The 27,371-nt window shown below is 45.3% G+C and overlaps 1 protein-coding gene across 2 annotated transcripts in view; it reads left to right on the top strand.

Moving 5' to 3' along the window:
* The window catches only part of MERTK (MER proto-oncogene, tyrosine kinase), a 129,413-nt gene extending 120,424 nt beyond the window's left edge, over nucleotides 1-8,989 (top strand). For both annotated transcript variants that reach the window (XM_006065944.4, XM_025260577.3), the window contains exons 18-19: nucleotides 747-883; nucleotides 7,934-8,989. In XM_006065944.4, coding sequence (XP_006066006.3) covers nucleotides 747-883; nucleotides 7,934-8,447 — 651 coding nt within the window. In that variant the 3' untranslated portion in view covers nucleotides 8,448-8,989. The remainder of the gene's footprint in view (nucleotides 1-746; nucleotides 884-7,933) is intronic.
* The last annotated feature ends 18,382 nt before the right edge of the window (nucleotides 8,990-27,371 follow it).

Here is a 27,371-nt window from a genome sequence, read left to right as displayed (position 1 = left end):
TGGGACATTGGATTCTGGTGAAGTAGCCTGACATGCAAAGGCCCTTCATTTATCCCCACTTTCCTCTGCTACAATATAGTGACTTATCACCCGCAACTAAGATATTTCAGATTCACATTAAATTAAATGAATTCATCCAGTGGCTGTTTGAACCAAGATGCTATATAAAAGGTGCTGTGAAAAAAAAAAAAAAAGGTGCTGTGTAACGACAGATACCCATAACCAGAGATTTGGGAAAAGAAAACAGGGCTTCCGAGGTGGCTCAGTGGTAAAGAACCCGCCTTCCAATGCAGGAAATGTGGGTTTGATCCTGGGGCTGGGAAGATCCCCTGGAGCAGGAAATGGCAACCCACTCCAGTATCCTTGCCTGGAGAATTCCATGGGCAGAGGAGCCTTGTGGGCTACAGTCCATGGGGTCACAAAGAGTTAGACAGGACTGAGGCCACACACAGGAGAAGAAAACACTTGCCAGCAACAGTAGGAACAGAACACTAAACAGAGCAATGAAGTGACAGAAAAGGCTAGCCTGCCTTTGTCTCATTTCCCAAACAACTCTAGTAGAAATGGGGAGCTGTGGCGTTCCAACCCCGTGTCACTGCCGCGTTGGGAGAGTGGCGTGTCCCTAACATCACTGTCAGCTCTGTGCGCCGTCGCCAGGGCTCTGAGGAAATGACCTTTCCCAATGAAGAAGTCCATTCAGCCTTTCTGGAAAGACTTGAGCCCTCACGTTGTTGCTTTGTCCTCAGTGGGCATTTGGTGTGACCATGTGGGAAATAGCCACACGAGGAATGACCCCCTACCCCGGAGTCCAGAACCACGAGATGTATGAATATCTTCTCCACGGCCAACGGCTGAAGCAGCCCGAGGATTGCCTGGATGAACTGTGAGTCAGTTGCTCTCCATCTTGGGGCAGCCAGCAAAGACCTGGGGACGCACGGCCACTGGGGTGGGGCCGCTTACAGGTGGGCGTGGGCAGAGGGCGACACGCACAGACAGTGGGACCAGAAGCCTCTTGTGGGGGTAGGCGGTGTGTGCTCATCTCCAGTGAGCCCACACGTGCCTGCAAGGCCTATAATCACTTCTAGGAAACACAGTTGGCCTTCTGTGTGGGTGTAAGCAGAACCTGCAGGTAAAGAGAGCCAAGGGTGAGGGACTTGAGCATCTGCAGTTTTTGGTGTCCACTGGGCTTCGGAAAACAATCCGCCATGTATATGACGGAGGACTGTAAATCCTACAGAGACACAGGTTGACTTCACAATGCATGGGGTACTTGGATGATTCACTGCTCCCTCTCTTTTCAAGAAAGGTGGCTTTATTTATGAGTGGGGACAACTCTTCGTTGCAGCTCTCGGGCTACTCGCTGCGGCGGCTTCTCCTCTTGTGGAGCACGGGCTGGAGAGCTCAGGCTCAGTGGTTGTGGCGCACGGGATCGTCCTTGCAGTGTGTAGCTTCTTTTGTGGCCCATGAGCTTAGCTACCCCACAGTATGTGGGTCTTAGTTCTCCAACCAGGGTCTAACCCGTGTTCCTGCATTGGCAGGTGGGTTCTTAACCATTGGACCACCAAGGAATCCCCTTTGCAGATTTTATAAAAATAATTTCCTGTGGCTCCAAGGAGAGGGGCATTCTCACCATGTTTAACAAGAACTTTTAGGGACCGGGGACCTGCATGGGCTCCATCATGGAATGCCTTGCCGGCCTGCTAGGGCAGGTGGGCCTGTGAAGGACCCCCCACACACAGACACACTCACACTCGCACGCTGGCTCTGCTTTCTCACACCCATGAGAAGGCCCCTGTGAGTTTGCTCGTGAGCCTCTGACATCCCATCTCAGCCAAACAAAAGGAAGCTTTTTTGATCAGAGCCTTACTCTGCTTGGAGGTGGTGGTGGTGATTATGGTTGTAAATCCATAAAATTTAGAACAGAAACAGAAAGCCCAAGCCCTTTAAAAGAAAATCGTGAAATCCTAATTTAATTAGATCTGGGGTTTCATGGTCATTTCGGCAATGGCCACATGAATGAAATATTTGCTTCTGCAAATGAGGAAGCCCTTTCCATGAAGCAATATTGAATAGGGCATTTTGTGGCTGCTTCTTTCTTGGCCTCTCTTGTGCTCCAGGAGAAGCTGACTATGAGGTCTTAGCTAGGTCTATACTGTGTCACACTGTGGTCTCAGATGATTCACATACAGCCAAGGCAAGGGAAGGCTGAGTCAGTTTTCTGAGAGATTTTGTAGGTGAAAGAGCCTCAGTCTCAGCAATGCTGGGTGGCTGGGAAGCCGGATGAAGCAGCGACTCTGTGGTCACTGTGCCCAGACTGGCCCCTCACGCCACTGCGGGCTTGCAGAGACGCTGGCGAACCATGCCTGCTTCCCAGGTCCCCTCTAGGGTCTGGATGCTGGGAACAACAGCATCCCCCAGAGAGGCCTCTGTGTTTCCAAATCTGGGGCCTTCTCTCTTAAACATGAGGCAGGCCCTGCTGATACTTCCCTGGTGGTGCACTGGTTGTGACTCTGGGCTTCTGCTGCAGGGGCACAGGTTTGACCCCTGGTCAGGGAAGTTCCTCATGCCATGTGCTGAGGCCAAAAAGAAAAAAAAATTATTAATAAAAATGAGGCAGATCCTTCTGAACATCTCCGTTTGCTGTCTAAACTTAGTGGAGATAAGTTGACGCCTGTGTTTGGTTGCCCCTCGGTCATTTTATAGCTTCCCTAGTGGCTCAGTGGTAAAGAACCTGCCTGCAACGCAGGAGACCCAGGTTCCATCCCTGGATCGGGAAGATCCCCTGGAGAAGGAAATGGCAACCCACTGCAGTTATTCTTGCCAGGAAATCCCATGGACAGAGGAGCCTAGTGGGCTATCGTCCAAGGGATCACAAAGACAGGCATGACTGAGCACGCAGAACACATGCACAGTCATTTTTCGGTCAACTCTAAGAAACACAGAGATGGACATAACGGCGTGCACTTGGAGCCCTGCTCCCTGGAGCCGTCTCTTCTCATGGCATCACCCCTGCCTCCGAATGACCAGGCTACAGGCCCTGCTCCCCATCACCTCCAGGGGACATTCCTAAACTGAACTCATGGCCTCCCAGCTGCAGCTGCTGTGATTAGCACTCGCTGTCCCCCGCTCCAGGTGACACACGAAGCCACTGTGTTCTTCCTTTTCCCACTGTGTCCCATCAGCCGGCAGGTGTGTTTCAGGGTACTCCGGCCATCTCTCCCCCCAGTACAGGCCCACCTCCCGGCTATTGTGGGTTCAGCTCCAGAGTACTGCAGTAGAGCGAGTCACAGGAATTTTTGGTTTCCCAGTGCATATAAAAGTTACACTGTAGTCTAAGTGTGTAATAGCATTATGCCTAAAAAAATGACGTACATATCTTAATTTTTAAAACACTTTATTGCTAAAAAATGCTAACCATCATCAGAGCCTTCCTCAAGTCATAATCTTTCTGCTGGTGGAGGATCTGGCCTTGATGTTGGTGGCTGTTGGCTGATCAGGGTGGTGGTTGATGAAGGTTGGGGTGGCCATGGTGAATCCTTAAAATAAGATGATGAACTTTGCCACATCGATCGACTCTTCCTTTCATGAACGATTTCTCTGTAACAGGCGATGCTCTTTGATATCATTTCTCCCACAGGAGAACCTCCTTCAAACGTGGAGTCAGTCCTCTCAAATCCTGCTGTCGCTTTATCAACTTTGTTGTTGGTGGTGGTGGTATTGCTGTTGTTGTTCCGACTCTTTGCAACCTCGTCGACTGTAGCACACCATGCTCCCCTGTCCTTCACCATCTCCCAGAGCTTGCTCAAACTCATGTCCATTGAGTTGGTGATGCCATCCAGCCATCTCATCCTCTGTTGTCCCCTTCTCCTCCTGCCTTCAATCTTTCCCAGCACCAAGGTCTTTTCTAAAGGAGTTGGCTCTTTGCATCAGGTGGCCAAAGTATTGGAGCTTCAGCTTTAGCACCAGTCCTTCCAATGAATATTCAGGGTTGATTTCCTTTACGATTGACTCACTTTATCAACTAGGTTTATGTGGTACTCTAAATCCTTTGTTGTCATGTCAACAGTCTTCACAGCATCTGTACCAGGAGTAGGTTTCATCTCAGGAAATCACTTTCTTTCCTCATCCGTGAGAAGCATCTCCTCATCCATGAAAATTTCATCATAAAATTGCAGCCATTCAGGGAATTCCCTGGCAGTCCAGTAGTTAGGACTTCTTGCTTTCACTGCTGAGGGCCCAAGTGTATTCCCCGGTTGGGGAACTAAGATCCCACAAGCACGCCGTGCAGCAACCCCCTAGCCCTCAAAAAGAGCCAGGTTAAAACTGCAGCAGTCCAGTCACAGTTTTAGACTTCACTCCTTATTCTAGTTCCCTTGCTATTCCAACCATATCTTCAGTTGTTTCTCTTGCTATTGTTGTTCAGTCGCTAAGTTGTTTCCAACTCTTTGCGACCCCATGGACAGGCTTCTCTGTCCTTCACCATCTCTCGGAGTTTGCTCAAACTCATGTCCATTGAGTCAGTGATGCTATCTAATCATGTCATCCTGTGCCACCCTGTTCTCACCCTGCCCTCAATCTTTCCCAGCATCAGGGTCTTTTCCAGTTAGTTGGCTCTTCGAATCAAGTAGTCAAAGTTTTGGAGCAGTTACTTCCTCAACTGAAGCCTTGACCCTCAAAGTCATCCATGATGGTTGGAACCAACTTCTTTCGAACTCCAACATATGATGATATTTTGACCTCTTGCCATGAATTACAAATGTTCTAATGGCATCTATCAATAGAATACTGAATCTTTTCAAGAATGTTTTCAATTTACTTTGCTCAGATTCATCAAAGAAATCTCTATCCACAGCAGCTATAGCTTTACAGAATATATTTCTTGAGTAATAAGACCTGAAAATCTAAATTACTCCTTGATCCATGGGCTACAGTATGATATTGTGTTAGCCAGCAGAAAATAGCATACATCTCATACGTCTCCATCAGAGCTCTTGGGTGATCAGGTACATTGTCAATGAGCAGGATTATTTTTAAAGGACTCTATTTCTCTGAGCAATCGATCTCAACAGTGGGCTGAAAATATTCAGTAAACCACGCTATAAACAGATTTGTGATCCAGGCTTTGTTGTTCCATTTATAGAGCACAGGCAGAGCAAATTTAGGGTAATTCTCCAGGGCCCCAGGACTTTTGAAATGGTAAAAAAAAAAAAAAAAAAAAAAAGACACTGGTTTCCACTTAAAGTCATTTGCTAATTGCATTAGTTCCAAACAAGAGAGTCAGTCTATGCCTTGAAGCTTTGAAGCCAGGCCTTGATTTCTGCTGTCTGGCTATGAAAGCCCTGGATGGCACCTTCTTCCAATCAGGACTGTTTTGTCAACTCTGACAATCCGTTGTTTGGGGCTGTCACCTTCGCTCATTATCCGAGCTACATCTTCTGTGTAATTAGCTGTAGCTTCTACATAACCCTGCTGCTTCACTCTGGACTTCTATATTATAGAGACGGCTTCTTTCCTAAAACCTCAGGTTAGTTTCAAACTTTTCTTCTGCACCTTCCTCACCTCTCAGGCTTCGTAGAATTGAGGAGAGTTAGGGCCTTGCTCTGAATTTGTTTTTGGCTTAAGGGAATGCTGTGGCTGGTTTGATTTTCTGTCCAGACCACTGAAGTTCTTCCATATCAGCAATGAGGCTGTTTTGCTTTCTCATCATTTGCGTGTTCCCTGGAGCAGCACTTTCAGTTTCCTTCAAGAATTTTTCCTTTGCTTTCAGAACTTGGCTAACTGTTTGGCCCAAGAGGCTTCTGGCCTGTCTTGGCTTTCATTCTTGACATGCCTTCCTCATTCAGTTTAATCATGTCTAGTTTTTTATTTAAAGCGAGAGACGTGTGACCCTTCCTTGCGCTTGAACACTTAGGGGCCGTTGCATGGTTATCAATGGCTTAATTTCAATATTGTTATGTCTCAGAAATATAACAATCTCTCTCTCAGAAGAGAAAGAGTTCCAAATAGAGGGAATGGGACTGAGGAATAGCCAGTGGGTAGAACCGTCAGAGGAGAAGGCAATGGCACCCCACTCCAGATTTTCTAGCCTGGAGAATCCCATGGATGGAGGAGCCTGGTAGGCTGCAGTCCATGGGGTAGCGACAAGTCAGACACGACTGAGCGACTTCACTTTCACTTTTCACTTTCATGCACTGGAGAAGGAAATGGCAGCCCACTCCAGTGTTCTTGCCTGGAGAGTCCCGGGGACGGGGGAGCCTGGTGGCTGCCGTCTGTGGGTCGCACAGAGTCGGACACGACTGAGCGGCTTCACGTTCACTTTTCACTTTCATGCATTGGAGAAGGAAATGGCACCCCACTCCAGTGTTCTTGCCTGGAGAGTCCCGGGGACGGGGGAGCCTGCTGGGCTGCCGTCTCTGGGTCGCACAGGGTCGGACACGACTGAGGCGACACAGCAGCAGCAGCAGCAGAGCCGTCAGAACACACACAACATCCTCTGATTAAATCTGCCGTCTTCCATGGGCACAGTTTGCGGCATCTCAAACATATTATAATAGTGACATCAAAGAACACTGAATCACAGGTCGCCCTAACAAACATTAATAATGAAAGTTTGAAATATTGTGAGAATTATTGGACTGTGATGGCACCAACAGACTTGCTCGCCACGGGGTTGCCGCAAACCTTCAATTTGTAAAAAACAGGGGCTTCCCTTGCAGTTCAGTGGCCAAGACTCCGGGCTCCCAATGCAAAGGGTCTGGGTTTGATCCCCGGTCAGGGAACTAGATCCTGCACGCCACAACTAAAGATCCCACATGCTGCCACGAAGATTGAAAATCTTTGTGCCACAGCTAAGACCTAGTGCAACCAAATAAATCAATAAAAATTTTTAATTTGTAAAAAACACAGTATCTTGAAGTGTGATAAAACGAAATGCTAGAAGGAGCATGGGTTTATGCCTGTGCGGGGTGGGGGGGAAATGCAATAAAACAGAGTCCGCTTGTGCTATCAAACCACAGAAGCCCAGGGCTGGGCAGGGTCTAGAGTGGTCACACTTGTGGGAACCTAGGCACAGTGACATCACAGAGCATGTAAATGAATGAGCAGTTCAGGTCCCTCTTTCCTGCAAGAGTGCATGGGCTGTCCTTTCTCCTGTCTTCCTCTTTTCATCGGTGGCATCCAAACCTGCTTTTCTTAAAATTATCATCTGATCGTGAAAATGCTGCTAAACACAATCTTTCCATGGTCCCCCATTTGCCCAGACAGTGGAAGCCAGACGCATGAGGGTCTGACCCATGGCAGGCGGGGCAGCTCAGTGGATAAGAACATGGGCTGGGGCACCAGACACTCCTCAGTGTGGGTCAGTTTCCCCCTCAAACTAGGAAGGGCCTAGCATCACCCTCTCCGGAGACTTGTCTATAAAATGGGTTTAACAGTACTTGTGTGGGGACATGTGTTGCTGCCAAGCTAACATGTCTGAAAGTACCTTAAATGACAGCTGTTAGATAGTAAATACTATGGTCAGTCATCATTCGTTTACCGGAGAAGGTAGAGGTCACAGACAAGAGCAGGGGTCCCCGTGCCTGTGAATGGCCGTGCACGTCTGCTTCCTGGAGCAGATGGCCCCGACGTAGCAGCCGCACACATGCCCGAAGCTGCAGCCACCCCTAATCAGGGGCTGTCTGAGCCCAGGCTCGCCTCTTGCTGTCATAGCACTGCCTCATGGTTCACACACCTGTCCACCCCAACCCGCCTCTCGACTTCATTCCTCGAGGCTCGCGGGGCCTGGAACGACGGTGAGTGTGGAGCCAGGACGCTGACCCCCACTCTCACCTCCATCCCGGAGCCCCTCCATTCCCTCCTGAGTGGGACAATGGTTGGCACATGGGCTCTGGGTGATGTGCTGGGGAGGTCATGCACTCCTCTTTGCTTCCAGGTATGAAATCATGCACTCGTGCTGGAGAGCTGAGCCCCTGGACCGCCCCACCTTTTCAGTGCTGAGACTGCAGCTAAAAAAGCTCTTAGAGAGTCTGCCTGCGGTTGGGGACAACGCCGAAGTCATTTATGTCAACACGCAGTTTCCGGAGAGTGGGGAGGGCCGGGCCGAGGGCTCGGCACTGACTCAGCTGGACTTGAGCATCCATCCCGACTCCATCATTGCTTCCTGCATGCCCAGCGCCACCATCAGCGTGGTCACCGCGGAAGTTCATGAGCACAGACCTCAGGAGGAACGGTACATCCTGAATGGGGGCAATGAGGGATGGGAAGAGCCAGCTGTGGCTTCCCCCGCCACAGGAACAGCGGAGAAGAACCGGGTTTTACCGGAGGACACAGTGGTAAGGAATGGGGTCTCTTGGTCCCAGTCCAGCACGCTGCCCTTGGAGACCTCAGGGCCAGATGAGCTTGTATTTGCTGATGACGCCTCGGAAGGCTCAGAACTCCTCACGTGAGGAGAGCTGAGACACTACTTCCAAACCCTGGAAATTCCTACTTTGAAGACCCTTGATTTTTTTTGTATTTGCCTTCCTTAACAAATAAATGCCCCAGCCAGAAAGCACCACGTGAATGCTGTCAAGTAAGTCATGACTGTTTAAAGTACATAATATATATTTATTTAAAGAGATAGTATCTATATGTATATGTGGAAAGAGACAAAGATATTCTATTTTAATAAAAGATGACTTATATCATGTCACTTTTCTAGCAGATCGTAACATTTAAGCCCTGACAGCCTCATCTCTACCACAGTTCCTGGATGTTAACATTGGCACAAAGTTGTTTTTGTTTTTTGTTTTTTTTAAGTTTTTTGTCTTTTTCATGACTATTAAACATTTGTAAAATGAAATGCCCTATTTGCCGTTGCTCCTGGTCTTAAGAAAAATCTGGTGTTCCCACCTGAATCATGTATTTGATAAGAGTGATTCATGTTTAAAGTTTTATAACTAATGAATTCTCTGATCTGGCTTCCTAATAAAATATGAATGAGGAAGAATGTGTGGTACATACTTGAGACTTGGGAGGATATGGTCACTGGCTGCCTCAGTGCCTTTGCAAGGGACTTCTCTTGATGCCTGGCCCTTGATGCAGTTGCTCTGCCCACTCTTGATATTGTTTCTTAAATATATGGAAGAGACTTCAGTGGTGGTCCAGTGGTTAAAAATCTACCTTCCAATGCAGAGAATGTGGGTTAATCCCTGATCAGGGAATTAAGATCCCACATGCCGCAGGGCAACTAAGCCTGAGTACTGCAACTTGAGAGGGCTGTGCATGGCAGCTTCTGAGCCTTCACGCTCTAGAGCCCATGCGCCACAACTGGAGAAAGCCTGAGCTCTGCAACACAGACCCAGTGCAGCCAACAAAAAGATACGGAAAAACCACTCCAGAGAGCCCAGAGATGAAAAACAAAAAATATTAGAGGGTTGAAAAATACCATCTGAGTGGAAAGATTTAAAATAAATCCTAAAAGGGACTTCTCTGGTGGTCCAGTGGTTAGGACTCCACACTTCCATTGCAGACAACACAGGTCCTATCCCCGGTCAGGACACTGTGATCCTGCTTGCCATGCAGCTCAGCTAAAAAAAAGAAGATCATAGATGAGTCCAAGAGGTAAAGCAGTTTTCTGTGGGAAGGCATGACTCATGGGAGGGAGATGTGGGCAGTGAACAGGAAACAAGCTTAGAGCTCAGGACCCCTCAGTTCACATCCCAGCTCCGCTGGGTCATAACAGTCGTTGCTGGTTGAGCACTTGTTATGTCTCAAGCACTTTATGAAAACTGCACTAATCTGTATGTCACTAACACGGGGAGCAGTGCCATCATCACGCGTGGGCCGGTAAACCGAAGCTGGATAGATTGAGGGTCTTCTATGGCCCCTGTCTGGAGAGGGCAGAAGCCAGAATTCAGAACCAAGGAATCCGACTCGGGCTGGCTCAAGCATGTGATCTGGGGAGTCTGTTCCAGAGCTTCTTGACCTTTTAACTTTAACAAACACATGCATGCGTGCATGCTAAGTCACTTCAGTTATGTCTGACTCTTTCTGACCCTATGGTCTGTAGCCCACCAGGCTCCTCTGTCCATGCGATTCTCCAAGCAAGAATACTGGAGTGGGTTGCCATGCGCTCCCCCAGGGTAACAAACGCATGGGTAGCACTTACTATGTGGCCAGGCCCAGGAGTCATTTAATCCTCATAGTGACCCTACCAGGTGTTGTTTCTTGTTTAGTTGCTCAGTCCTGACTAACTCTTCTGAGAACCCATGGGCTGTAGCCCACCAGCCTCTTCTGTCCATGGAATTTCCCAGGCAAGAATACTGGAGTGGGTTGCTGTTTCCTTCTACAGGGCATCTTCCTGACCGAGGGATTGAACCTGCATCTCCTGCATTGGCAGGAGGCTTCTTTACTACTGAGCCACCAGGGAAGACCAGGTAGGTACTACTATTATCTCCATTTCACACATGGGCAGATGAGGCAAGAGAAGGTTAACTTTGCTAGTAAAGCAGCACTGATGTGATCAGTTCCAGTGTTGATCCTTCCAGCACCCGTGGCAGCTGGGCAGGCCAAGCACTCTGGGATCCTCAGGCCTGTTTCACTTGTGAATAGTTTCCCGCAAGGCACTGCAGCCTGCAGAAAGCAGCATGTGGCCCTCCTAGCCTGGATCCTCATCCCAGCTGCCAGCCTAGGTGACCCAGTCTCCAGGGCCAGCTGACTCTATTGTTACTGCGAAATAGTCCAGACCAGAAAGTTCTGGGGGATGGAAAGGAATCTGCACTGCTATGAGAAATACCAGCACCACATTTTATCAGTGAAAGGAAAAATAAACAAAAGGCTGTTAGAACCTACAAGATAATTTCTAACTGTTGGAAATTTTTGAATGGTTATTTGAAAATCAATAAAAGATTTTGTATCACCTGCTTTGTATCGTCTGCTTGTGCAAATAAAGTTTCCTGTTGATGATGACTATTGAGAATGTCTTTTCTATGCAATAGGGATTGTAAAAGTTGCTGAAACATGCTTTGGGGAAATCATGAGCCAACGGGCTAGTTCAAGCAAAAAAACCCAAGTTAAAAAGGTATGTTCATGGCAACTTCCCTGGCGGTCCAGTGGTGAGGACCCTGTACTTCCACTGTAGGGGGCAAGAATTCAATCCCTAGTCAGGGAACTAAGACCCACAAGAGCCATGTGGCCAAAAAAAAGATATGTTCGAATCTGTTAAATAAAGTAAGCAAATTGAAAACGTACTTGGAGGTTTCATACATATTTAATGTCACATATCTAAAGTAACATGCTTTGTGTTTTGTATTTCTAATTTTAATTACATAATGTAAACAAATATATAATGAATAAGTCACCGAATGCCCTCGGCTCCCCCAAATCCTGTCCAGTGTGCTCAGTACCTGCCGTGTGGCCTGTGAAGGTCTGGGAAGCCAGGGTCAATTCTGCTGTAGAGGGAAAGCCATGGCTTCCAGCTTTTCCTGAGATGTGGCAGAGAAATTAACTTTGCCCAACCCCACAGCGATACACCAGGGCCTTGGGCAAATGGGACGTGATGGCAGAACACCTCTCACCACCTCCTTTTCACAAGAGGAGAATAGAGCCGGACTACTCTTCATCAGGGGACTTCCCAGGTGGCTCAGTGGTGAAGAATCCGCCTGCCAGTGCAGGAGATGCAGGTTTGAGCCCTGGGGTGTGAAGATCCCCTGGAGCAGGGAATGGCACTCCACTCCAGTATTCTTGCCTGGGAAATCCCATGGACAGAGGAGCCTGGAGGGCTTCAGTCTAGGGGGTTGCAAAGAGTCAGACATGACTTAGCGACTAAACAACAACCCTTGTTGTTGACACCTGTAGTCCCCTAACTGAGACAGCCGGAACCACTGCTGGCTCTCGGCCACGCTGGAATATCTAAAAGCTCCAACTTTCAGAGGACCTGATCCCTGACAAAGTGTTGTCCAGTCTTCTGATCATGAACTGATACATAGCCTTTCAAGGTCTCTTTTGTATAAACTCAGATTACTTATGTAAGTGGCTCATAGGACCAAAGAAAAAAAAAAAACCGGGGAAGAGAAAACAGGGAGAAACAAGTCGGGTCATTCTCTTCAGCTGGGCTGGGACTGGGCTGGGGAGGGCGAGCAGAATAAACCAATACCTGAAATGCTCTTGACCTTCAGGTTGAGACTAAGTCTGCCTGGAGAGCTGTTTTTCCCTCCCTTTCTTCCTTCTTTCCCTCTCTTCCCACCTCTTCCCTTTCTTTCTTCTTTTCTTTGCTTTTCTGCCAACTCCTGCTCCACTCCTTTTTCTCATCTTTCTGAGTAGAAAGGAGAAGTAAGGATTAGGGGCATCCTGAGTCAGTCATGCAGCCAGCAGCAAGGGCCAGACAGGAACCAGTCCTGTGAGGCTTCCTCCAGTCATCCTGAGCAGGTCATTTTGTTCTCTCGGAGGCCAAGTGTCCATCCGTGTGCAGTAAAGACAACGCCGCCTTCTGCAACCCCTTGGGTGGTTGTGTAGGAAAGGGAGGTGGCAAGGTCTTTGAAAGGACCTTATACTCGTTATCAAGGTTTTTCCCAATTACAGCCTTCTCTCCATTCCATTCCTTATGCAGTGCAAACAGCATCTGTCACAGTAGAAACATTGTCCCTGACTATGTTACCAACTGCCTCCAATATAATGCAAATCAACTTAAAAAAAATGCACTATGTGAGAGTTGCAAGTTAAGTGTTATTTGGGGCAAGATGAGAGCTATAGCCCAGGAGACAGTACCTCAGATAACTCTGAGAAAATGCTCCAAAGAAGCAGGGGGAAGATCAGTATATATGTGAGTCTGGCAAAGGAAGAATACATGCAATCAAGTATGTATTAAACTTTTTTCAGTGGGTGTTGAAAGTCAGCAGCTGCAGCAGCCCATGATTTAATCCTTTCGGAGGTAGATGGCAAGTGCCAACTTGTAGTTGACACAAAGTAACTCAGAAAAGGACTTAATCTGTGCCAGTGATGCACACAGTGGGGACACTGGCAGAGTGCAGGAGATGGGCCCTTATGCCCCAGAGGCAAGCAACTCCCTACACATCCATATAAGAACCATATCTGATGCCCCGATATCATTTCTATTGGTCTCCCCCAGGAGTTTAGTTATTCGAGCCTTGTTGACTATTCTCTTTCCGTATATGGGTGATCAAGCAGTGGTGCCTTGATCAACAGGATTTGAGGACCTAAGTTGTCAGAGCGCTCTCTAGGGATGGAGAGACCCGCCCTGTGCCTCCCAGTCCCCCAGACCAAGCACATTCCCGCCTAGGAAACGGCCAAACCAGAGGTCTTATCTTACAAATCAGGCCGATGCTGGCCAGACTTGTCCTGACTCATGAAAGTAAAGACTTTTGTAACTTCTCTGTGTCAATGACAAAAGCAAGTTGGAACATCTGATGAATCAGTGGGAAAATAACTCACCCGAAAATAAACCAGTTACAACAGCAACTTAACTTCTCTAAAGACATTTAGGTACTTCGAGTGACAAATGGGAAAACAAGAAGTTTTCTTTCTTTAATGAACACTTCAGTAGCGAATGGTGTTTCTACGTACAAATCTACATAAAAATGTAGATTTTATTTTCTCCCTTTTAAAGCTCTAAGGACAGAAGTAAAACTGCCAATACTATTTAACTTTAGCATGCCTAAATTACCTAATTCATTTGTATTTTAACAAAATAATTATTTTTGGAAATTGTGGCCCAAAGATCACTACTTTAGAATATTTTCATATAAAATTTACTAAAAACCATTGAATTTTAACTTATAGTGTGTGAATTTTATGGTATATCAGTTATATCTCAATAAAATTTTTTAAGTTTTAGGACTTTGCTCTACCAGATGTTTCAGATCCTCCTTTATCTCTATCTTGGTGAACTATGGCCTGGTGAAAAGCAAGTTCTTAAGGACTCCTCAAAGTGATCAGTCCATGGTTATTTATTTTTGCTTAACCATTCAAGAAATTAGATAAAACTTGCAGTTTTTACAATGCTTTAAATTAAGATAGTTTAAATATATAGAAAATTATATACATATTTATATAATGTAGGAAATTAGAATATGCCACCTCAAAATATGCCACTTTGGCATAAGGATAACTTTTTTTCCCAATTATCTTTTATCTTTTAAAAAAAATCTTATTGGAGTATAGTTGCTTTACAATGTTGTATTATATTCTGTTTACAGCAAAGTGAACCAGCTGTGTGTATATCCCCTCTGTTCTCGATCTCCTCCCCATTCAGGTCACCACCGGGCATTAAGGAGAGCTCTTCGCCCTATACAACAGGTTCTCATTAGTCATCTGTTTCATATGGAGCAGTGCGTAAACGTCAGTCCCATTCTCCCCTCCTTGGTGTCTGTTCTCTACATCTGTGTCTGTAAGGATAATTTTAAGTGAGAATCAACAGATACAGAAAGAAGCCCTCTCAAGCTTCCCTTATCTGACTAAAAGCAGAAACCTCTGGAATATGTGGACTTCCATAAATCTCCTTTCCAGGGCAAGTTTTATGGCTACAGAGCAGACAGAAAGTCGGGTCTGATATGGACATGCTTAATAACCGAACCTTACTCCTTTACCTTCCCCCAAATGTTTACCTTCTGCTGCTTGCCACTCTTGGAAACATAAAACCCCTTTCCCTCTTTCTTGTCACTTCTCTACAAATTTATTGTTCTTTATTAAAATGCTCTGTAAATCCCAGGTACCAACCATCCCTTTGAGTTACTAATCACAGAATTCTCCTATGTATATGTATAATACATGTGTTAATATACTGATTTTCTCTTGTTAACATTTCATCAGTCTGATTTGCAGGGTCCCAGATGAGAACCTAGGACCATAGAGAAAAAAGTTAAGTTTTTCCTTCCCTATAATAGAACTCCGGAGAAGGCAATGGCATCCCACTCCAGTACTCTTGCCTGGAAAATCCCATGGACGGAGGAGCCTGGTAGGCTGCAGTCCATGGGGTAGCGACGAGTCGGACACAACTGAGCGATTTCACTTTCACTTTTCACTTTCATGCATTGGAGAAGGAAATGGCAACCCACTCCAGTGTTCTTGCCTGGAGAATCCCAGGGACGGGGGAGCCTGGTGGGCTGCCGTCTATGGGGTCGCATAGAGTCAGACACGACTGAAGCAACTTAGCAGCAGCAGCAGCAGCAGCATAATAGAACTCATGTACCCACCTTCCTAAATTCACCAGTATGAACATTTTACCAAAGTATGGTCTGTCTTGGTAAATGATTGTGTGGACTTGAAAAGAATGTGTATTCTCGCATGGGATAAAACAATACTGGGCCCTTGTAAATGGAGGTGAAGTTACCATTTCATCTCTTCTCCATGGTCTAAACATTGAAAAAAAAAAACCAAAAGAATGTGTATTCTCTTGTTTCAGAGTTAAATATTCTATTAAGATTAATCAGGTCAAGTTGGTTGATTGTATTGTTCCAGTCAATTATATCCTGACAGATTGTTTTGTTTTATTTCTGTCAATTATTCAGGGAAGATTATTGAAATCGCCAACAATAACTATGGATTTTTCTCTATTTCTTATTAGTTTTTTCCTTCATTTGTCTTAAGCTCTGTTAATAGGAACATAAATGTATAGGATTGTTACGTCTTTCTAATGAAATGACCTCTATTATTATGAAATGACCTTGCTATATCCCTTATAATAGTCTCTGCTGTGAAATCTACTTTGTCTGATGTTAATATAGTCACTCCAGCTTTCCTTTATACTGTCAGCAGGTCATATTATATTTCATTCTTTCAATTTTAACACACTTGTGTCTTTATATATAAAGTGCCTTTCTTGTGAGTAGAATACAATTGGATACTGTTTTTTTAACCATTTGATGGTGATGGTTTTTTTAAAAAACCATCTGTTTTTTTAACTGCTGCCTTTTAATTAGGGCAGATAAACATGTATGGTAGATAAGTTATGCATGGATGTGAGAGTTGGACTATAAGAAAAGCTGAGCATTGAAGAATTGATGCTTTTGGTGTTGGAGAAGACTCTTGAGAGTCCCCTGAACAGTGAGGAGATCAAACCAGTCAATGCTAAAGGAAATCAGTCCTGAATATTCATTGGAAGGACTAATGCTGAAGCTGAAACTCCAAAACTTTGGCCACCTGATCTGAAGAACTGACTCATTTGAAAATACCCTGATGCTGTGAAAGATTGAGGGCAGGAGAAGGGGACGACAGAGGATGAGATGGTTGGATGGCATCACCGACTCAATGGACGTGAGTTTGAGTAAACTCCGGGAGTTGGTGATAGACAGGGAGACCTGGCGTACTGCAGTCCATGGGGTCACAAGGAGTGACTCCATGTCACAAAGACATGACTGAACAACTGAACTGAAACATGATTATTAATACACTTGGGTTTCAGTCAGTCAGCTTGCTATGTGTTTTCTGTTTTATCTGTTCTTGATTAACTTTATTTACTTTTTCTGCCTTCTTTTGGAATAATCAAATTTTTTATGATTTTGTTTTATCTCCTATAGGTTGTTAGCTATAACTTTGTTTTTGTTCTTCAAGGTATACAGTAGATATGCTTAACTTATAACAGCTTCTGTTAAATGACTTAAAATGTAGTATTAAAAGTCTTACAGTGGGGACTTCCCTGGTCCAGTGGTTGGGAATCCAGCTTCCAATGCAGAGGATGTGGGTTCGATCCCTAGTCAAGGAACTAAGCCTGCAAGCCACAACCAAGACCCGACACAGCCAAATAAATAAATACCCGCTCACAGCAGCCTGGAATTGACAGTGCAGTTGGTGCCTTCAACCAAGGACTAACAGGTATGACTAAACAAATATTCCAGCGTGGGCTTCTCTGGTAGTTCAGTGGTAAAGCATCTGCCTGCCAATGCAGGAGACATGGGTTCAGTCCCTGCTCCAGGAGGATCCCACATGCCGTGGAGCAGCTAAGGCCATGCACCACAACTACTGAACCTGCGCGCTGGAGCCCGGGAGCCACAACTTCTGAGCCCACGTGCTGCAAATACTGAAGCCTGTGCACCCCAATTAGGGAGCAGCCCCTGCTCACTGCAACTAGAGAAAAGCCTGTGCAGCAATGAAGACCCAGCACAGCCATACATAGATAAAAAATAAATATCGCAGCTCCCTCATCCCTTGTGAGCTGACTCTGAGGCGTGTGCCTCACAATTTCCAGCAAGTCTCTCTATAGGATACACCCCGCCCCCTTGCCCACAAAGATGCTGACTTGATAACTCCCCCTGTATTTTCCTTCCCTGTCACATTCCCTCACTCCCTGTATCAGTTTGCTGCTGCTGCTGCTAAGTCACTACAGTCGTGTCCGACTCTGTGCGACCCCATAGACGGAAGCCCACCAGGCTCCCCCGTCCCTGGGATTCTCCAGGCAAGAACACGGGAGTGGGTTGCCATGTCCTTCTCCAATGCGTGAAAGTGAAAAGTGAAAGGGAAGTCGCTCAGTCGTGTCGGACTCTTAGCGACCCCATGGACTGCAGCCTACCAGGCTTCTCTGTCCATGGGATTTTCCAGGCAAGAGTACTAGAGTGGGGTGCCATTGCTAGGGCAGTCAAAACAAAGCCCCACAGGCTGGGTCACTTAAATAACAGAAATTTGTTTTCCTAGGCTTCAATCAAGGGATCAGAGATCCAGGTGCAGGCAGGTTTGGTTTCTTCTGAGGCCTCTCTCCTTGGCTTGTAAATGGCCATTTTCTCCCTGTGTTTTCACATGGTCTTTTTCCTGTGTGTGTCTATGTCCTAATCTCCTCTTCTTACCAAGACTTTCATGCATTGGAGAAGGAAATGGCAACCCACTCCAGTGTTCTTGCCTGGAGAATCCCAGGGATGGGGGAGCCTGGTGGGCTGCCGTCTATGGGGTCGAACAGAGTCGGACACGACTGAAGTGACTTAGCAGCAGTCATACTGGAATTGTTGTTCTTCAGTCGCTAAGTCATGTCTGACTCTTTGTGACCCCAAGGACTGTAGCCCTCCAGGCTCCTCTGTCCATGGGATTCTCTAGGCAAGAATTCTGGAATGGGTTGTCATTCCCTTCTCCAGGGGATCTTCCCAAGCCAGAGATCAAACCGATGTCTCTTGCGTCTCCTGCATTGGGAGGTGGATTCTTTACCACTGAGCCGCCAGGAAAGTCCTGGGCTCACCTGTGTGACTTCGTTTTTACCTTAATTATCTCTTTAAAGGCCCTGTCTCCATATATAGTTGCATTCTGAGGTATTGGAGGTTAAGACTTTAATATATGAATCGGGGTGGAGGGGGTGGTTACAATTAAAACCATGACATTCCCCTCCTGGTGTTTACTGCACATCTCAAATGAACTACTTCCACCTAAATCCTTATCTCAGGACCTGATTTTGATCTTGCATGGCCTTGGTCTGCAGTGATTTGAAGCATGATTTCAGCTCTGGCCAGAGACTGAAGTCAGGCCATGACAGTGAGAGCGCCGAATCCTAGCCACTAGACCAGCGGTCAGTGATAAGCCCCTGGCCCGTACGGCTTTGCAGGAAATGAATTTCCACAAAGAAAAGGAAAGTAGTGAAATAAGTAGAGTTTATTAGGAGGAAAAGGATAAACACACAGGTGGGCACAGAGATAGAGTTATGCCCTCACGGTAGTTTGAATCACTTATATGGGGGCATTTCTTTCAGGTTTCCTTTGGTCATCTCACTTTGCTTGCTTCTGAATCTGTACTTGGTTTTTGTCAGGGTCCTCCCATGTATGCACATGCATCTCTTAGCCAAGATGGATTCTAGAGAAGAGGCCTATGGGTAGGTTGACATCACTCCGTTTTTGACCTCCAAGGAGCCTTGCTGTGCTTGTACAGTCAGGAAGGTTTCCTTGACTTGGAGAAAGAAATGTGTGGTCTCTTATCCGGGCAGGGCTTAGCTTTTCTCCTCTTAATCTTGGAGTATCTGTCCACAGGGGACAAGCTCCAGCTGTTCAGCCTGGGGCTCATCTATTTCCTGCCTCACTTCTGGGGGAATGCTAAAGAAATGTCTAAGAAATAAAAGCTCTTGAAAAAAAGTAAGCAAATCCCCCCAATACACTCATGATATCCACACTTCAGGGCTTCACCTTGTACTGGCGGTATAGTTGCTCAGTCGTGTCCTACTCTTTAGACCCCATGGACTGTAGCCTGCCAAGCTCTTCTGTCCACCGGATTTCCCAGGATTCCCAGGTTGCCGTTTTCCTCTCCAGGGGATCTTTCCGACCCAGGGATTGAACCCATGTCTCCGGCATTGCACGAGGTCTCCTGTATTACAGGTGGTCTCCCCTACTGCAGGTGGATTCTTTACCAACTGAGCCACCAGGGAAGCCTTACCTTGTATTACATTGTACTGCTGACTCCTCCCAGGTTCCTTTCCTCACAGTGATGGAACTACACTTGGTAGATCTCTGTATCCTTATCCAGGCAGTGCTTGGAGGTAGAAGATACCAATTTTACTTGATTTGCTTAAGTCAATTATGTTAGTTATAATCTTTCTTGGAAACTATGTCATAATAGAAATGCAGAAAGAAAGAAAACGTTTGTTCTTTGATAATGTAAAATCCCTACTATGTCCATTACCAGCAATCTGTACAAATGTGTGATAAATAGCACTGAGTAAGGCACACAATGTTTGTTGACTGATTAAAGTTTTAATGATTTATTTATATAATTGACACAATTTTATTTTTTTGGCCATTGGGCTTGCAGGATCTTAGTTCTCTGACCAGTGGACCACCAGGGAATTCCTATGGTTTTAATGATTTAAATTATGTATGTGTGTATATATATATATATATCTCATCATCAGTTGAAGTTGGAAGATGAAAACTCTGGATTAAAAAGCCATTTAGACAGTGTTTTCTATAAAATATCTGCAATCTGCAAATGTTACCTACTGGAGAAAATTGGCTAGTGTTCTACTGCTGCTAAGTCGCTTCAGTCATGTCTGACTCTGTGCATTTTGATGGTTGTATAACAAGGGGTCTGTATGAAGTGTTTGTTTTTCTTGTTGTTTTAGTCACTAAGTCATGTCCGACTCTTTTGTGACCCCCATGGACTGTAGCCCACCAGGCTCCTCTGTCCATAGGATTTCCCAGGCAAGATTACTGGAGTGGGTTGCATTTCCTCCTCCAGGGGGTCTTTCTGACCCAGGGATTGAACCCACATCTCCTGCCTTGGCAGGCGGATTCTTCACCAGTGAACCACAGGGAAGTCTGTAGAAGCAGTAGTAAACAATACAATTCAGACAGAACATAAAAATATATGATATACAAGTTTCTTGTGAAAAGGAACAGTTAGAAATTCAATCTAGCTAGTCGCTTTGTAGAATGTTCATTTTGAACTTATCTGAAGTTTCCTCATCATTTGATTCAGGTAATGCATTTCTGGCAGGAAAACCACAGAAGTGATGCTGTTTCTTTTCAGGGCATCATGTCATGAAACATATGAAGTCAATTTGTCCCACTTGTTGTGATGTTAACTTTGATCATTAAGGTGGTGTCTGCCAGGTTTCTCTACTACAAAATTACTATTTTTCCCTTTAGAATTAATAAGTGTTTGTGACAGATACTTTCTTATCAAACTTTTAATTTTAGAATCCAGTTGATGATTCTTTCTGAATTAAGTCTCAGTTCAATTCAGTCATTCAGTCATTTCTGACTCTTTGTGACCCCATGGACTGCAGCATGCCAGGCTTCCCTGTCTATCACCAACTCCCAGAGCTTGCTCAAACTCATGTCCATCGAGTTGGTGATGCCATCCAACCCCTTCTCCTCCTGCCTTCAATCTTTTCCAGCATCAGGGTCTTTTCCAATGAGTTAGCTCTTTGCATCAGGTGGCCAAAGCTTTGGAGTCTTAGCTTCAACATTAGTCCTTCCAATGAATATTCAGGACTGATTTCCTTGAGGATTGACTGGTTTGATCTCCTTGCAGTCCAAGGGACTCTCAAGAGTCTTCTACAACACCACAGTTCAAAAGTATCAATTCTTTGGTGCTCAGTTTTCTTTACAATCCAACTCTCACATCCATACATGACTACTGGAAAAACCATAGCTTTGACTAGACGGACCTCTGCTGGCAAAGTAATGTCTCTGCTTTTAAATATACTGTCTAGGTTGGTCATTTTGCCTGAAAAATTCCATGGATAGAGGAGCCTGGTGGGTTACAGTCCATGGGGTCACAAAGAGTCAGACACGATTGAGCAACTAACTTTCTTTCTTTCTTCTTTTCTAGGTTGGTCATAGCTTTTCTTCCAAGGAGCAAGTGTCTTTTAATTTCATGGCTGCAGTCACCATCCGCAGTGATGCTGGAGCTGAAGAAAATAGTCTCTCACTGTTTCCATTGTTTCCCCATCTATTTGCCATGAAGTGATGGGACCAGATGCCATGATCTTAGTTTTTTGAATTTTGAGTTTTAAGCCAGCTATTTCACTCTCCTCTTTTACTTTCATCAAGAGGCTTTTTAGTTCCTCTTCACTTTCTGCCATAAGGGTGGTGTTGTCTGCGTATCTGAGGTTATTAATATTTCTCCTGGCAATCTTAATTCCAGCTTGTGCTTCATCCAACCCAGCATTTCACATGATGTACTCTGCATATAAGTTAAATAAGCAGCGTGACAATATACAGCCTTGATGTATTCCTTTCCCAATTTGGAACCAGTCTGTTGTTCCATGTCCAGTTTTAACTATTGCTTCTTGACCTGCATACAGATTTCTCAGGAGGCAGGTAAGGTGGTCTGGTATTCCCATCTCTTGAAGAATTTTCCACAGTTTGTTATGATGCACATAGTCAAAGTCTTTGGCGTAGTCAATAAAGCAGAAGTAAGTGTTTCTCTGGGACTCTTACTTTTTCCATGATACAACGGATATTGGCAATTTGATCTCTGGTTCCTCTGCCTTTATATTCTTTGCAGCCAAATACTTATATGAAAAATTATATCCTTTGCAGCCAAAGATGGAGAAGCTCTATACAGTCAGCAAAAACAAGACTGGAAGCTGACTGTGGCTCAGATTGTGAACTCTTTATTGCAAAATTCAGACTTAAATTGAAGAAAGTAGGGAAAACCACTAGACCACATTCAGGTATGACCCAAATCAAATCCCTTATGATTATACTGTGGAAGTGACAAATAGATTCAAGGGATTAGATCTGATAGACAGAATGCCTGAAGAACTATGGAAGGAGGTTCGTGACATTGTATATGAGGCAGTGATCAAGACCATCCCCAAGAAAAAGAAATGCAGAAAGGCAAAATGGTTATCTGATGAGGGCTTACAAATAGCTGAGAAAAGAAGAGAAGTGAAAAGCAAAGGAGAAAAGAAAAGATATACCCATATGAATGCAGAGTTCCAAAGAATAGCGAGGAGAGATAAGAAAGCCTTTCTCGGTGATCAGTGCAAAGAAATAGAGGAAAACAATAGAATGGGAAACACTAGAGATCTCTTCAAGAAAATTAGAGATACCAAGGGGACATTTCATGCAGACGGGCACAATAAAGGACAGAAATAGTATGGACCTAACAGAAGCAGAAGATATTAAGAAGAGGTGGCAAGAATACACAGAACTATACAAAAAAGATCTTCATGACCCAGATAACCACGATGGTGTGATCACCCACCTAGAGCCAGACATACTGGAATGCGAAGTCAAGTGGGCCTCAGGAAGCATCACTGCAAACAAAGCTAGTGGAGGTGATGGAATTCCAGGTGAACTATTTCAAATCCTAAAAGATGATGCTGTGCAAGAGCTGCACTCAATATGCCAGCAAATTTGGAAAACTCAGCAGTGGCCACAGGACTGGAAAAGCTCAGTTTTCATTCCAATCCCAAAGAAAGGCAATGCCAAATAATCAAGTACGACAGTTACCAAATGATAATTTTCTAACTCCATTAATTCTTTATTTATTTGTTGGTGTCTTACAGTAAGGAAGAGGTTTTTTTCTCTCCTATTTATTTAATCATTTGTGTATTATTATTTAATATTGATAATAGACGTTAAAATAGGTGTGAGGTGATATCTTGTTGTGGTTTTAACTCGCATTTCCCTGATGTTTAGTTATGTTGAGCATCTTTTCATGTGCAGCTACATATTCCTCTTACTTAGGGTGGCCTTGAAAGACAAGGCTGAGGATGAAATCCTGTCCATGTCTCCAGGGTGGGGCATGAGGATAGCGGCTTTAAGCAATGCATCTGGTTATTCACTTTTCATAGAAAGAGTTGTCTGGAGTGGAAACATACATGGACTTATGGGCAGAGGTTAATGGCTTGGCCGGCTGGTCAGGAATCGGGAAGAAAAAGATCAGATGTGAGAGAAGAAGGTCTGGGATAGAAGCATGTGAGTGGATCAGTGGAAAAGGACATAAAGTTTCCTTCATTAATAATAATAACGGAAGCACCTACAATGGAAGAGGCATTAAATGGTGATATGATGGTAACCACCAGCACTGCATCTTTTAAATGCAGCACTAATTTCTGCCATTCCCCCCCGGAGATAAGATGGTTTGGTCAGCGGGGCAGATTCAGAGGCTTCTACTTAGCCATCTCCATTAAAACAGCTCTTCTCCTAGACACCAAGGACCAGTGTTAGACAGTGTTAGCTATCAACTATGCGTATTCCAATTATACTAGCTGGAACAAGGAAAATTACCAGATGTGGGTCTGTGGACCCAATGGATCGAACTATGGACCCAGACTCTCTTTATTACCTGGCCCCTTAGGCCTCCCATTCCAATAGGGAGCCAACACCAACTCAGACTCTGTCCAATATTCCTTGAATTGTTTGGGTATCCCTCTTTCCCCAATGTACAGTTGCCCGAATGAATTATCCCTTTGTGGAGCCCTCTGGTCCTAAATCTCCTAACTTTTCTTCTCCTCCAGATGTTCCACAACTCACTTATTCCAGCCAGGAACCTTGGTTCCTGCCTTAACTGCTCTCCTTCCTAAGCTCCGATATCTAACCAATCACCAAGGTTTTTTTTTTTTTTTTTTTTTTTTAAATCTCCGTCTCCCGTATCTGTGGAATCCATCCAAATCCCCATTCTCATTGAAGCTTCTGTGGTTGAGACCATCATCTCTGAATTACTGTAATTTATTCTTCACTGGTCATACAAAGCATTGATGTATTCTTAGCTAATCATCTCATTGCCCTCCTTAACACAGTTTCCATAGGATAACCAAAATGATCGGGTCACTTCATCCTCCTTGCTTAAGAACCCTTACTGCCTCTCTGATGTCTTAGACTAAACTGCTTAGCAGGACCCTGATTTTCTACTACTGTTTAAATATTCCCAGTCTTCCCATTGTCCATCTCACACCAATAACTAGTCATCTGGTAGGTCTTTCTGTTCCTCCAGGCCCTTGGCATAGGCTATTATTTCCATCCACATAGCAATGATATCAAGTACTTGCTGGGAAAGGCACAGATGGAATGCACGTGCAGTCTTTATTATGATTAGGCTCTCAATACAGTTTTCAGGTGGCTCAGTGGTAAAGAATCCGCTTGCCAATGCAGGAGACACAGGAGATGTAGGTTCGAACTCTGGGTCAGGAAAATCCTTTGGAAGAGGAAACCACAACCCATTCCATTATTCTTGCCTGGAAAATCCCATGGACAAAGGAACTTGGTGGGCTTCAGTCTGTGGGGTCTCAAAGAGTCTGATATCACTGAGCACACACATACTGCACTGCAGGCTCTCAATAATTACTGGCTAAATAAGTGACTGGGGTGATGGATCGGTTCCTGGTGGCTCAGACAGTAAAGAATCCGTCTGCAATGTGGGAGACCTGGGTTTGATCCCTGGGATGGGAAGATTCCCTGGAAAAGGGCATGGCAACCCACTCAAGTATTCTTGCCTGGAGAATCCCCATGGATAGAGGAGCCTGGAGGGCTACAGTCCACGAGGTTACAAAGAATCAGACACAACCGAGTGACTAAGCACAGCACAGCACAGGGTGACTGATAAGGCCATGTCCTCTTGACTATAAATTGATTGTATTTTACATTAATGATTGTTAAACTAGGATTTCATTCTCCCTGTGGACATTATTTACATTTAATAAAAAATGAACAACTGCAGTTCTCTTTGACAGCAAGACATTTATTCACTTTTCACAGTCGAAAATGCCTGGTGAAGTAAAACAATTAAGACAGACAAAAGCTTTACCCCTCTGAGCTTTAAACAGTAACCAGACAACTTTATTCGTTCTAAAAATTATTAACTATGCCACTGACAATATACTCACAATACAGTGCCCTGGGTTCAACTGACCCGACCTCAAAGCACTTTGCAGGCGCGCACCATGAATTTAGAAAACAATTTGTTTCCCCTGAGATGAGGGGCTTGGGGTATGAATAAATGCAAAGGATCCAAGAGACTGAATCACACAGAGAACTTTAACTAGTAGCTCCACCCTATGAGCCTCTGTCACCCTGTTTGTTTAGTCGCTTCAGTCGTGTCCGATTCTGTGAGACCCTATAGACGAAAGCCCACCAGGCTGCTCCGTCCCTGGGATTCTCCAGGCAAGAACACTGGAGTGGGTTGCCATTTCCTTCCCCAATGCAGCAAAGTGAAAAGTGAAAGTGAAGTCAATCTGTTGTGCCTGACTCGTAGTGACCCCATGGACCGCAGCCCACCAGGCTCCTCCATCCATGGGTTTTTCCAGGCAAGAGTACTGGAGTGGGGTGCCATTGCCTTCTCCGATACACTGAGCACATCATGAGAAATGACAGGCTGGATGTTACAAGATGGAATCAACATAGGTGGGAGAAACATCAACAACCTCAGATATGCGGATGATACCACTCTGATGGCAGAAAGTGAAGAGGAAGTAAAGAGCCTCTTGATGAGGGTGAAGGAGTAGAGTGAAAGAGCCGGCTTAAGACTAAATATTAAAAAAACTAAGATCATGGCATCTGGCCACGTAAGTTCAGTTCAGTTCAGTTCAGTTGCTCAGTCGTGTCCAACTCTTTGTGACCCCATGAATCGCAGCACGCCAGGCCTCCCTGTCCATCACCAACTCCCAAAATTCACCCAGACTCACGTCCATCGAGTCAGTGATGCCATCCAGCCATCTCATTCTCTGTCGTCCCCTTCTCCTCCTGCCCAAAATCCCTCCCAGCATCAGCGTCTTTTCCAATGAGTCAACTCTTCACATGAGGTGGCCAAAGTACTGGAGTTTCAGCTTTAGCATCATTCCTTCCAAAGAAATCCCAGGGCTGATCTCCCTCAGAATGGACTGGTTGGATCTCCTTGCAGTCCAAGGGACTCTCAAGAGTCTTCTCCAACACCACAGTTCAAAAGCATCAATTCTTCGGCGCTCAGCCTTCCTTACAGTCCAACTCTCACATCCATACATGACCACAGGAAAAACCATAGCCTTGACTAGACGGACCTTTGTTGGCAAAGTAATGTCTCTGCTTTTGAATATGCTATCTAGGTTGGTCATAACTTTCCTTCCAAGGAGTAAGTGTCTTTTAATTTCATGGCTGCAGTCACCATCTGCAGTGATTTTGGAGCCCCAAAAAATAAAGTCTGACACTGTTTCCACTGTTTCCGCATTGTGGCTCAGATCATGAACTCCTTATTGCCAAATTCTGGCCACATTACTGCATTGCAAATAGAAGGGGAAAAGGTGGAAGTAGTGACAGATTTCCTCTTCTTGGACTCCAAAATCACTGCGGACAGTGACTGCAGCCATGAAATCAGAAGACGATTGTTTCTTGGCAGGAAAGCGATGACAAACCTAAACAGTGTGTTGAAAAGCAGAAACATTACTCTGTCAACAATGGTCTGTATAGTCAAGGCTGTGGTCTTACTAATGGTCACATACGGTTGTGGGAGCTAAACTGTAAAGAAGGCACAATGCCAAAGAATTGATGCCTTCCAACTATGGTGCTGGAGAAGACTCCCAAAAGCCCCTTGGACAGCAAGGAGACCAAACCAGTCAATCTTAAGGGAGCTCAACCCTGATTATTCACTAGAAAGACTGATGCTTAAGTTGAAGCTCCAGTATTTGGTCATATGTTGCAAACAGACGACTCATTTGAAAAATCCCTGATGCTGGGAAAGACTGAGGGCAGAACGAGAAGAAGGCGTCAGAGGATGAGATGGCTGGACTGCATCATGGATTCAATGAACATGAACTTGTGCAAACTCCAGGAGATGATGAGGGACAGGGAGGCCTGGCGTGCTGCAGTCCATGGGATAGGAAAAAGTCTGGACACGACTGGGCGCCTGAGCAACAACAACAAAAGCCTCTGACCACAGCCACGTGGAGTCTGGGACCTGAGCTTTCGGCCTCTGGCTAAAGCCACCTCCAGCTCAGGTAGATTCAGAGCCCCGCCTCCCCTCCCACCCGCTTCCACACTCCGGCC

The sequence above is a fragment of the Bubalus bubalis genome, chromosome 12, assembly GCF_019923935.1.
Source record: "Bubalus bubalis isolate 160015118507 breed Murrah chromosome 12, NDDB_SH_1, whole genome shotgun sequence".
Classification (NCBI taxonomy): Eukaryota; Metazoa; Chordata; class Mammalia; order Artiodactyla; family Bovidae; genus Bubalus; species Bubalus bubalis.
Note: the sequence above shows the minus strand (reverse complement) of the source record. Positions and strands in the feature narration are given on the sequence as shown.